The sequence below is a fragment of the Neoarius graeffei genome, chromosome 12 (assembly GCF_027579695.1).
Source record: "Neoarius graeffei isolate fNeoGra1 chromosome 12, fNeoGra1.pri, whole genome shotgun sequence".
Lineage (NCBI taxonomy): Eukaryota > Metazoa > Chordata > Actinopteri > Siluriformes > Ariidae > Neoarius > Neoarius graeffei.
In genome coordinates this window covers 5190686-5203855 of record NC_083580.1, presented here as the reverse complement: position 1 = coordinate 5203855, position 13170 = coordinate 5190686, and the positions used below count along the sequence as shown (strand labels likewise).

The window sequence follows — 13170 nt, the reverse complement described above, 5'->3', positions numbered from 1 at the left end:
GTTCATTATGTCTTATATTGAATATTGTTAGTTTTTTCTTTTTTATCAGACATCTAATTTTTTAGGTTTGTTTACCTGACATGTTTCGACATGTACAACATTAACACACCTGTCAAACCACACACAACACTCCGTCAGATCCTGGTTCATCCCAAAGACAGAATACATCTGGACAACAGATGCAACACCATATATGAGATTCCATGCCAATTATGCAATAAAACTTACATTGGGGAGACAGGAAGGAGTTTCAACACAAGAAAAAATGAACATAAGAAAGAGTGCGAAAAGGAGACAGCTACAAGACAAACCCGAACGATAAAAGAAAAGGCACAACAGGAAAATTATAAGTCAGCCATAACAGATCATTGCAAAAGGGAAAATCATATTATGGACTGGGGGAATGCCAGAGTCATCCGCACAGAAGATAATAAACATCAGCGCTGGATCAGGGAGGCCATGGAGATCCATAAGCGAAGTCCGAGGACCATCAACCGAGATGAGGGAGCATACATGCTCTCCCATACCTGGAGTGCCATCTTGCAGGGGACGAACTGACAGTAGAAGGTGTGACCGACCTGTCAATCCAGACAGGAAGGCCACGCCTTCGGAAACATCAGCTGATAAAAGATGCGTCACCAGTAACATCCGGTGACACTCTGAGGAAGACGACAGTCGTACGTCGAAACATGTCAGGTAAACAAACCTAAAAAATTAGATGTCTGATAAAAAAGAAAAAACTAACAATAAATCTCAAGTTACCACAGGAGGAGGCCTTGATTAGCTAAGTTAGCTAGCTAGCTATCAATAACCTACTTTAGTAATATGAGGTTTAGCTGCTAGCAATAAAAGCAAGTACTTTTACAGGAATGTTTTGGAACTTTTTTGTTGCTAAAAACACACTTTTTACACACCAAGGACAAGAAAACAGAAAACATTCCTTTCAAAGTATTTGCTTTTAGTGCTAGCAGCTAAATCTCAAGTTACCACAGAAGGAGGCCGTTATTAGCTAAATCAGCTAGCTAACTAGCTTGCTAGCTATCAATAACATGCTTCAGTAATTTGATATTTAGCTGCTAGCACTACAAGCTAGTAATTTTGCAGCAATATTTTCTTTACTTTTGTCCTTGACAAGTTTTTTTTTTCAAGGTAGCTTGGCAATAACACTCTTTCTTAATTTAGCAGATACTTAATACGGGCATCTGGTAATTTGGCAGATATCTAAATTTGGACATTTCCCAGATTTAGCAGATGCTCACACTTCAGCTGTATTTGACGCTGAACAGACAGCACTTTAATTTTTTTTTTGAACTGAGCATGTGATTTTGTGCGAGTGTCTTTTTGCTCCTCATTTACTCTCGCAAAGTGTGACTGCTATCTTCATCCTACTATAACTGACACAAATATCAACCTAAATCTCCTGCACATTTCTACATACACATACGTCCTTGTGCTGTTGTTGATATTAGACTGCCTTTTCGTCATCATTTAGCAGTCCAATCTGCACTTTGCGTCAAGTGTGGCGCAAGTTTAGTCATTATATAAAGCTCGGCACTGTCGGATCTCGATGCCATGCTGTGACCCAGCACTGAAAAGGGACATATGTCAGATACAGGCACTATTTTTGGATTGGCCAAGTGCCCTGAGGCTCTGCTGGACTTCTGTGCGGGTCAAACAAATGCATTTTCACTAGCTTGATCTTTATTTATTTGTTGTGGATCGAGCAAAGAAAACAGAATCCATCACATACAGGATTCTGACTTAACATGCACTATTTCCCTCAGTCTCAGTATCTTAAGAGCTTATTTTTCTTGTGGTCTCAAGAAGGCCTCAAAAGTGGTTTTCTCAAGATTACACAGTCAGCCTGAGCTCTACGGTGTACCACATAGACATATATAGTTACAGGAGTAGCTACAAGCTATAAGATCACTCACTATGGACCAAGGGCTGTATTCAGACTTGATGACTTAAGTTCAAAACTTATGTCAATATCTACATGAAGGGTTTGTTCATGCTTAATCGATCACACCTCCAAAGTGGTTGCTAGGTTTGTCTTGAGTAGAAGCATCGGAGATGGTTTTTAATAGCGTCTAGACCACCATCTTTAAACACATGCACGTGCCTTTACTTCAGAAAAAAAAATCAACAAATAGATGATGTGAAATGAAAACACAGACAGGATTTTTTTCCTTGTCAAATGTAATTTGATGTAAAATGACAAGCATAGAAATAATCATAGGGTAACAGGAGTCTAATATATTCCTAAATCTATTGCTGCATGAGGGCGGCACGGTGGTGTAGTGGTTAGCGCTGTCGCCTCACAGCAAGAAGGTCCTGGGTTCGAGCCCCGGGGCCGGCGAGGGCCTTTCTGTGCGGAGTTTGCATGTTCTCCCCGTGTCCGCGTGGGTTTCCTCCGGGTGCTCCGGTTTCTCCCACAGTCCAAAGACATGCAGGTTAGGTTAACTGGTGACTCTAAATTGACCGTAGGTGTGAATGTGAGTGTGAATGGTTGTCTGTGTCTATGTGTCAGCCCTGTGATGACCTGGCGACTTGTCCAGGGTGTACCCCGCCTTTCGCCCGTAGTCAGCTGGGATAGGCTCCAGCTTGCCTGCGACCCTGTAGAAGGATAAAGCGGCTAGAGATAATGTGATGTGTGATGTGTGATATTGCTGCATGAATAGCTTAGCTTTAATTTTCACATTAATCACAACAAATTTGAGTTCATTTCACAATATGGCATCCACCCCATCGTTTGACAGCTTATAAAATAGCACTTGATCCAACACAGCCTACAGGCAATTTTATCACATCTTTTATTCACTATCTAATTTGTTGAATTAATAAAATAACGCTGATATTTTTCTTAATTCGATGTGCTCTCTTGTAAAGCACTCGTCTGCTATGCCTCACTTTAACTAAATATTGTTCATCCTTTTATGCATAAAATTAAGTCAGTGTCTCAGATTAAGATACTGTCTTCTCTGCAAACAAATGAAACTTTCTATGGTCTTTAAGGTGACAGTACTGTATTTCATATTGGCTTCATGTCACATTCCATAGTTTTTATGCCCCATAAAACATTTCAGCATGACATATTGTGGCTACATCAAACTGTCAGATAGCAGTGTTGGCCTTCACTCGTCCTGCTCACTCGAGCTGAAATCGCATATACTCGCCTGGGCTCAAGTTGAAGGTCAGTAGATTGCACAACTTCTGAATAGCACCCAAGTCTGAAGTTACAACTGTGGTCTGAATACTGATGTTATTTTATCATGTTATAGCAGGGGTTCTCAACTTTTTCTACTTTAAGGCCCACCTATTCATACTAGTAACGAGTCGGGGCCCATTAAAAAAAGATCCCTAATTATTTTGGCTCATCTCTTCTATTAGAATCTAATAATCTGTTGTAAAGTGTATTAATGGAATGCAATGGGCCCGTTTACATGAGGACGCTGTCGGGTAAAAACGACTAAATATTTTATCGGAAGTGCCTTTCGTCTACACGGGGACGGCGTTTCCGAGGCTGAAAAACGGAAAAAATTGAAAACGCCTTCCAGAGTGGATAAGTTAAAAACAGCCTCAGTTGCATATCCGTCTAAACTACCCAATACGCGAAACTCTGCTCACGTCGGGTACGCGTTTACGTCATACATATGTTATATACTGTACATGCCAGCCCGGGAAGTAAGAAAGTAAGTAAAAAAGTAAGAGCATGTCTGATTACATCGATCCAACGGACCTTCAAGCTGCTCTGGCAGCTTTAATAAACGTCCAGGAGTCCTTCGAACATCTATACCGAATCTGCACATATACCGTTAATGAACAGAGGCGAGTATAGTATGCTCTTACTTTTTTACTTACTTTCTTACTTACCATAGCCAGAGTAGTCAAAGTTTTTGCGGCGCAGATGTGCAGATCAGACAAGACGGAAGACGTTGCGCATGCGTGCAGACATAGCGGAGGTCTTTCACAGCACCACCTAGCCGCCTGGCATGCACATCCAATTGAATTCCACACATTTATGCGTCACCGTATAGACGCAAATTTCCTCCTTGAAAATGGTCGTGTAGACACGGAAAAAAGTGAGAACGAAAACGGACTTTTGCGTTTTTGTTTCAGACCGTCCCCGTGTAAAGTGGGCCTCAGTCTCTGTTACAGATGGGAGCCCAGGAATTAAATAAATGCAATGCAAACCAACTGCTTTTAATTGTAGGTTTTGTATTTAAAACTGTATGGATGTACCAGAAGCCAAACCATGCATGCAGGGCATTCTCAGTTAAAAGGGATTAATGATCCAAAAGTGGAGTCTGGTCCAGTAACACAAGAACTTATTGCCATATTTGTGTTCAGCAAACAAGCAAGTTATTAAAACCAAGCAGTGGATATAGAACCCACTCACTGGGATAGAACCTTACACACTAACAAAGAAGGATTTTTCCTATGAAAGAAAAAAATTGCTTCCTGGCGTAGCATTACACAATGTTTAAACGTTTTCATGTAGCTTTCTTTAATGAACCAATGAAGCATGTGAAATTCTGAGAAACATGGTTTTGACTGGGTATTCAGAGCTCATAGTATTCCTCTTAATGAATCGCTTTTAGCATTTTTCTAAAGAAATAACTGAATATTTGCACTGCTGCTTAGTGTTACCCATCATTTAAAAGAAAATGTAAATAAATCCCGTGATATTGGATTTTTTTTTTCTATCCACATTCACTGGATATGAGCAACTACGCGCTCTGACTGGCTACTCTACTACAAGGCTATCAGCTCATATACCATGAGTAGAGAAAAATTAACAGCGGAGCGTGTTGCTGAACCAACTGAGGACGAAATAAAAACTATTCGAAAACAAAACCTGAAAAAAATTTTAAAAAAGCAACAAAATATAGAATGAACTTATTTGATGGTAAGAACGTATCTTTTTTTAATTTTTCAAGAATTATTATTATCACATTTTTCACAAATTGCTACTGTCATTTCACCGGTTTGTTTACATTCTAAGCGGAAATGATTGTCGGACGTTTTGTATAACATTTTTTATTTATCGAATTTGCAAAAAATTAAAACAAAAAATGCTCGGTTTCTCAAAATCTAGTGAATGTGGATAGAATAAAACAGTTATTCCACTCAATCTCGTCGTACATGGCTTATAGACAACTCAGTGCGACGCGCCTCGTCGGCTATCAGCTCATGTATGACTCGATTTCGTGGAATAACTGTTTTAATACAAGTGCTATAAATGTAAACCACATAATGGCTCTTTCTCTAGACCTCATAATCACCACACACACACACACACACACACACACACACACACATACGAGATGCCTGCCATCCCTTAAATGTGCGATTTTCATCCTATCTAATACCATGAAGCTTCAGATCCTGTCTGAAGGAAATGCCCGGGTAAGATAATGGTACGGCTGTATTTATTCATGTGTATGCAAAGACACGAATCAGCAATGCATGGCAAGTGAGGCAGAAACACTGCCATGTCTTTTTTTTTTTTAAAGCTATTTCATTTATATCTGACTGTATTTGAGCTGGCGCTGCTTTAAGCACCTCTCCGGTCGTTCAAGTCCATGAGAATGTGAAACAGACTGCCACTGTCTATGACCTTTTCCTTAATGCAGCCAGTTTGCTTCACATTATCAGCTTATGCACCCTGTCCATGTGCAGTATTCTCTGCAAGAGCTATTCGGGTGTAACGCATCACCTTTTCCCAGGCACACAGCAAAAAGCATCAGAACAAACTCGCTGACATTTTTGGGATCAGGATTTAAAATGAATTCATAGGTAATTAAATTAATACTGTTTATTTCACTACAGATTCAGGATCATGTATTAACAAAAGTGTAGCAGTGATGTGCACCAAAAAATGAACTGAATGAACACAGCATTTATATAGTCCAGCTGGGTAAATACACTCACCGGTCACTTTATTAGGAACACCCACGAGGCACACCTGCTGTTCTGTTTTATTCAGTTATCTAATCAGCCAATCAGCAGCGCACTCATACAGATACAAATCAAGAGCTTCAGTTAATGTTCACTTCAAACGTCAGAATGGGAAAAATTGTGATCTCAAAAAAGGGTAAGGAGTCAGTTTAACACACCCAGTGGTAAAAACATTCCGGAAAATCCTTTAATCTGGAAAAACGTCCATATCCTACTCGTGTTCCTGAGTGTGTGTTAATTAACGCATAAGACGACGAACTAATTCGATCGACTTCAAATCATATAATTTGCAAGGATTACTGCACTTGAATACATGGAATATACTGTCGATTTTAAATTGCCTAATTTTATTATGTTCACAGCATTTAGCGGATACCCTTATCAAGAGAGACTTCTCGAAGTGCTTTGGAGTTTCTGTCAAAAACACATCCTCATGCTAGTTCACTAGGTCAGGTCCTAATTGTGAAAAATATTTGTTTAATATGCTTGGCATTAATTAAAAATACAGTAATAATAAAAAAGAAAGCAAGTGAGCCAACACAAACCCACAAATTAAGATGAATAGAATGGACTGTTCTATTATAACAACAGAAATGGCACGGTATAAATGGAGGATGGGCCGGTCGTAAACAATGTTACGCCTCGGCTGATGTAAGATATAGCACTTGCTTGTGATTAGTAGTATTGTACACTCACCGGCCACTTCATTAGGTACACCCATACCCCTGCCGTTTGATGCAGTTCTGTAATCAGCCGATCCCTTGACAGCAGCACAATGCATCAAATCATGCAGATACAAATCAAGAGCTTCAGTGAATTAATGTTCACTTCAAACATCAGAATGGGAAAAATTGTGATCTCAATTTTTGTGTGACTTTCTTTCACTGTGGTATGGGTGTTGGTTTGAGCCAAATGGACTGGTTTGAGTATTTCAGAAACTGCTGATCTCCTGGGGTTTTCACACACTCTCGAGTTTACACAGAATGGTGCAGAAAACAAAAAACACTGAATGAGTGAGGGACAGTTTTGTGGGTGGAAACAAACGCCTTATTGATAAGAGAGATCAGAGGAAAATGGTCAGAGGTGGGTTTCCCAAAAGCCTCTTAACACTAACAGCGTCTTAACTAGGAGAAAGAGCCTTCATTGTGTTGCTTGCACTACCATTTAACGATGATCTTTGTGCTGCAATGCTTTTGGGAAACTCAGGCCAGATTGGTTCGAACTTTTTTGCCAGGAAGGATATAGCAACTCTTTGGTGGTGTTTACATTAGACCGTATCCGTCTCGTTTTCATCGCGGATGCACTGTCCGTGCACATTAAAACGCCGGGAAACGACTCCACAGGCGGAACAATTTGAATCTGCCAGGGCCCACGTATTCAACCCAGTTCGTATCTGATCCGGTGCTGTGTAAACATTAAGGAACGAGGAAACGCAGTGCTGAGCTCTAGCTGACGTCGTCATTGGACAACGTCACTGTGACATCCACCTTCCTGATTTGCTGGCGTTGGGATCACACACACAGCGGCTCAGTCCCGAATCACTGCTCGTGCGCTTCACTCGCGCGCTCTGTGAGCTGCGCAGGGCCGGAGTGCGCACCCTCCAGAGGGCACTCGCTGTTCAGGGCGGAGTGATTTGGAGCGCAGGAGGAAGCGCTGAGCTGCACTGAGGTTGATTTACACATTTCAACTTATTTACCTCCTTCAGGAGCTTAAACTCAGTGAGAACATGAACATCACAGCCAGGTGTGTTTATCTGCTGGAGAAGGTGTTCGCTTGCCATCCTTCCACTTGCAAGTGGTGAGTGACTTGCGCATGCCCGATATGCACTGGGATCATGTGACGTGCCGTCTAATTAGTCATGTGATTAGCGTATCCGTGTATTGGCGTTGCTGTGTGCACGCGAATCGTTTTAAAAACGTTAATCTGATGATCCGCTGATACGGTCTAATGTAAACACCACCTTTACAACCGTGGTGAGCAGAAACGCATCTCTGCATGCAACAGCAGAAGTCCACATTGGGTCCCACTCCTGCAGCCAAGAACAGGAATCTTAGAATCAAGAACAAGTTCCTGTTAAAGTGGCTGGTGAGTGTACGAGCTCTGGAACACTTAATTCAACAGTGTAGGTGTTGTTTAAACTGGGCAAATGTTAATTAAACTCCATAGGTGTTAATTCAACACTTCCCAATCTTACGCTTGGGCGATTTCTTCATAACATGACAAGATTCATGACAAGTTTCTTTTTGAGAAACGCCGTGAATTTATAGCTGCTACCGTATACAGTAGCATAAGTGATAATATGAACTAACTTGTTTTCTAGACGTTCCATATCATTAAATGTATCTGTAAATGAATAGAAAAAAGTGTGTTGTTCTTTAATTAACAAAAATCGAAATGCTGTAGTATAAGAGGAGTAAACATTTCAGGTTGTGTTTTTACAGTAAAATAATCATCTTTGTGGAAGGATTAGTGACTCCCCTTCATCACACCATCCTGTCTTTCCTAAAACAACAACATTTAATTCCTTTCTTAATTCTGAAACTGGTTTCACATACAATACTACACAATTATACTGACACACTTATAAGGGTATAGAAAACACTACTGACTCGTCATCAGTAACTATTTGACACAGGACCCTCCCCTAACTTTCAGTGTTGCATCTTCACTAAGTGCTTTATCCTGGTTGGGGGTCGTGGCAGATCCGGAGCCGATACTGGGAACACTGGGTGTGAGCCAGAACGGACAGGATGCCAGTTCATCACAGGACACCATGCACACACACATTCACACACTCATTCACACCTAGGGGGAGTTTAGCATAGCCAGTCTACCTATTGGCAGGATTTGGGAGGTGAGAAGAAACTGAAGAACTTTAAGGAAATTAACAGGGACATGAAGAGAACATCAGAAACTCCTCACAGACTGTAACCTGAGCTCAGGATTGAACTGGGGATCCTACACGTACCACCACTGAACAGTTATGAATGCTCAATAGTGTTTAAAGGTACAGTCGGTAGTTTCTTTTTTCTCAAGATTACGTCTCTAACATTTGAATGATTCCAGCCTATATTAATGAAGCTCCGCCCCCAGAATCTACAGTGGCCCATAGAGTAGAGTAGAGTAGAGTAGAGTAGAGTAGAGTGTCTATAAAATGACTGACAGAAGGTGCATCCAAACACAAGCAAGCAAGCATTCTGGACCAGAAAATCAGTTTTCCAAATGAGTTTTCTCAGCGACCATATTAAAAAAAATTGACTATTACACCTTTAAGTAATCTGAGGCATGAAATAATTAGGGAAGAGTAAAGCAAGAGTGCAGTTTTACTGAATATCGGTATGGCTATGATTCAGTCAGGGACACAAACCTGAAGGCTGAGTGCTGTAGCCAAATCACAGCTGTGCCAGTATTCAGTATAACTGTGATGACTGCAAGTGTGATATTACTTTTATACAACTGCATTTCGGACACTAATAATATGTTTATTTTTGCTCCACGAATGGGAATAGATCTCAAAGAAGCTACACTCACTGATGGCCCCCATCGGCTAGCTAGCTAGCTCAAAATGACGTGTGCATTCCTGTTAAAGGTGCTTCCGGTAAAATTGGCATCCCTTCTTCCTTTTCATCTTCATCTGATGAGCTTTCATATTTTAAGTCAGAAGTTATATTCCTGAAGAATGCCATGCCTGCTGATCATGTTGCTCACGCTACTGTAATGGGACTTTTGCTAGAAGTGGAATTTTACAGTGAAACATTACAACAACAAAAAAAAACCTCACCAGAAGTCGCTATTGGCTCTAAAATTCTCGTTAAAAGCTCGCTAGATTGAGTAATGATGTCACACAATACGTAACCACGTCTAATTTGCATACGCCACGTAGCTGAACAGCATTCCATTCTCTATGTTCTTGCAGATTGGATATTTTGTTTGATTGATTATATGCATATATATATATATATATATATATATATATATATATATATATATATATATATATATATATATTATCATTAATTAACTATTAACTAACTGTCCTGATCTCCAAGGACGCTGGCTGAGCTAAGTAGTATCTCTTAGATCTGTAGAACATCTGCTTCTGTGTAATTATAGAGTCTGTTTCTACATTGATCAGTCGTTACTTTTATAAACGTAGGCGACGCTAGAGCACCACGAAAGGCTGACGTGACGTCATTCACAAATCAGTCAAAGTTGATTTTTGCTGTTGCTCAACAATGAGAATGGAGGTTGCCAAAGTTGCAATGCCACCAAATTTGTTGCTAGTCGCTAGATAAGATTCAAAAAGTCGTTAAATTGGCAACACTGGAAATGTCCCAGTGTGGTTATACTAAAAATTGGCACTCTTGGAATGCTTGTCCAATCAAATTAATTGCTGTATAAGCAGGTATCATCGTCGTCACTGCCGAACCCGATCTGGGCTGGTTGACTTGGCCTGAATTGCAGCACTCACACACACACATGTTCACACCTATGGGCAATTTAGAGTAGCCATAACTGTTAGGTTTATAGTTAACCTAACTGCATGTCTTTGGACTGTAGAGGAAAAGCCCTCATCAGCCACTGGAATCGAACCCAGAACCCACTGGAATCGAACCCAATCTTCCTGTGAGGCGACTATGCCACCTATAACAGTCAGTCGGTCAGTCAGGTTCAATGCCCGACCCGACCGACAGTTTGGCTAATCAGACACAAGGTACGCCACCACTCTTGCTGGAGGTTAGGTTAGATGCTCCCCAATCCTAGAGAACGCTAGGGAATTGAACCAGAAACCTTTTGGTCCCAAAGCTGTTTCTCTAACCATTAGGCCATGGCTTCGCCTGTATATACCCTGCTTATAAGCAGGTATAAGCACTGAAAATTAACAAGCCACGCCCCTTGAATGAGCCTACATACAGATTTTGACCGGATATAACGTAGCATCCGGGTACTTTTCGACTACTAGTTGATAAATGGCACCCATTCATCATTCTGCATGGATATGATTTGGGATGCACCCGCCAAACCACTCAGACTGAACACTTGGACCTCTTCTCACCTGGTTTATAAAACTCAGAGGCAGGGGGCCTGGCAGGAGTGTTGGAGGTGGAACTCTAAAAGAAGATTCAGAGGGAAAAGATAATAAATAAAGAAACAAAGCTGTATCCAGCAGGCTACATACCCCATTTTGTCTGAGTGAGAGCTGGGAGGGAGCAGCTGGTTGTTCTAGTTTGTCGGCTGTCCGTCAGTTTGTGTCTTTCACTCCGACATGCCCTGCAAAGCACCGCAAACTCCGGGAGAGGGAGAGGAGAGGCGTTTGATCTTCACCGCAAACTCCAGGAGAGGAGAGGAGAGGAGAGGAGAGGCTTTTGATCTTCACCGCTAATCCGAACAGACGTGTGAGGGCATGATGGCGAGAGAAAGCGAGCTCTCTTTCGCAATGTGCATTCTCACAGCCCACAGCCACTACACAGCCTCTCTCTCTCTCTCTGCACACAAAAAACATTAATTATACTATTATTATGAATAATAATAATAATTCTCCTGCAGTACTTAAATCACATTAAGAAGGCCAGACAGCAGCAGCGCGCGCGACGGTGCCTTGACTCCTCTTTATCTCCAAACGCCAGTCAAAATCCACCCAGTGTTCATTCACATCTACACTCTTATTCCTGGGCGAGGACAAGAATTATACCATGGATACTCATTCATCCATTTACACTATTTTCCAGTTGCCCTGTGTTCGCCTCGTTGCCTGGTTACAGCTCTCCGGTGGGAGAGAAAAAAGAATCCCCAAGCAGCGCATATTACTGATTCACTCGACTGAGTTGATTCTTTCCAAGTGAATTGAACCACAGGGACTTGAATTCATCCATTTGATTCATTCGATTCTTTCGATTCATTCGATTCACTGACTCGAAGCGGCGTGCAGAAAAATGATTATGCTACAGTTCTTCAGCTCGCTTAATTTCCATTAAATTTCTCATAATAATCAGATAATGACTTTCTTCCTCATAACTATGAGATCCCTTATCTCCTCATTATCTCTAATGAGATCCTATTTCATAATAAAGTAAAATAAATTTGTTTTGCTTTAGATATTTATTTTATGTTTTACATAAGGATTTTTTGTACAACAGACAATAGTTTTGTAATTTAGATATTTATTAATGACCGTAACGTGCATTGTACCATATTTAAATGTTAATTTGCATGAAATAAGTATTAAAATTATCTCATCTCATCTCATCTCATTATCTCTAGCCGCTTTATCCTGTTCTACAGGGTCGCAGGCAAGCTGGAGCCTATCCCAGCTGACTACGGGTGAAAGGCGGGGTACACCCTGGACAAGTCGCCAGGTCATCACAGGGCTGACACATAGACACAGACAACCATTCACACTCACATTCACACCTACGGTCAATTTAGAGTCACCAGTTAACCTAACCTGCATGTCTTTGGACTGTGGGGGAAACCGGAGCACCCGGAGGAAACCCACACGGACACGGGGAGAACATGCAAACTCCGCACAGAAAGGCCCTCGCCGGCCACGGGGCTCGAACCCGGACCTTCTTGCTGTGAAGCGACAGCGCTAACCACTACACCACCGTGCCGCCCCTATTAAAATTATAGTTGTTAAATATTTATTTTAATAATATATATTATACATTATTTATTATCGAGTAAATATAACATATAAAAATGTATAATTTAATATAATATTTATTGCTACAATATTTATTTTAATAATGATAATAATTAATGTATCTAATAATATTGTAAATTATTATTTTAATAATTAATTTAATATTGAATTAATATTTTAATTATTAAGTAATTATATATTAAATTTATATATAACTACTTAGTATCTCATAATTGTGAATTCAAGTACCTGGGGTCAACTGTGCAGGAAAATGGGGGCTGCGATAGTGAGGTGAGAGAGTGCAGGCAGGGTGGAGCAGTTGGAGAAGGATTTCGGGAGTCATTTGTGATAGGAAAGTCCCAGCAAAAGTGAAAGGTAAGATGTATAAGACAGTAGTGAGAACAGCTGTGATGTATGGCTTGGAGACCATACCCTTAACGAAGAGACAGGAGGCAAAGTTGGAGGTGGCGGAGTTGAGGATGTTAAGGTTTGCGATGGGAGGTTGGACAGGATAAGGAACGAGCACATCAGAGGGACAGCACATGTGGAGAGCTTAGGAATTAAGC

The 13170-nt window shown here is 40.9% G+C and overlaps 1 protein-coding gene across 9 annotated transcripts in view; it reads right to left on the bottom strand.

The window, feature by feature from the left end:
• The window catches only part of LOC132895146 (homer protein homolog 1), a 66074-nt gene extending 54317 nt beyond the window's left edge, over nucleotides 1-11757 (bottom strand). For all 9 annotated transcript variants that reach the window (XM_060935397.1, XM_060935398.1, XM_060935400.1 and 6 more), the window contains exon 1: nucleotides 11141-11757. In XM_060935397.1, the coding sequence (XP_060791380.1) occupies nucleotides 11141-11145 (5 nt within the window). In that variant the 5' untranslated portion in view covers nucleotides 11146-11757. The remainder of the gene's footprint in view (nucleotides 1-11140) is intronic.
• Between the last annotated feature and the right edge of the window lie 1413 nt (nucleotides 11758-13170).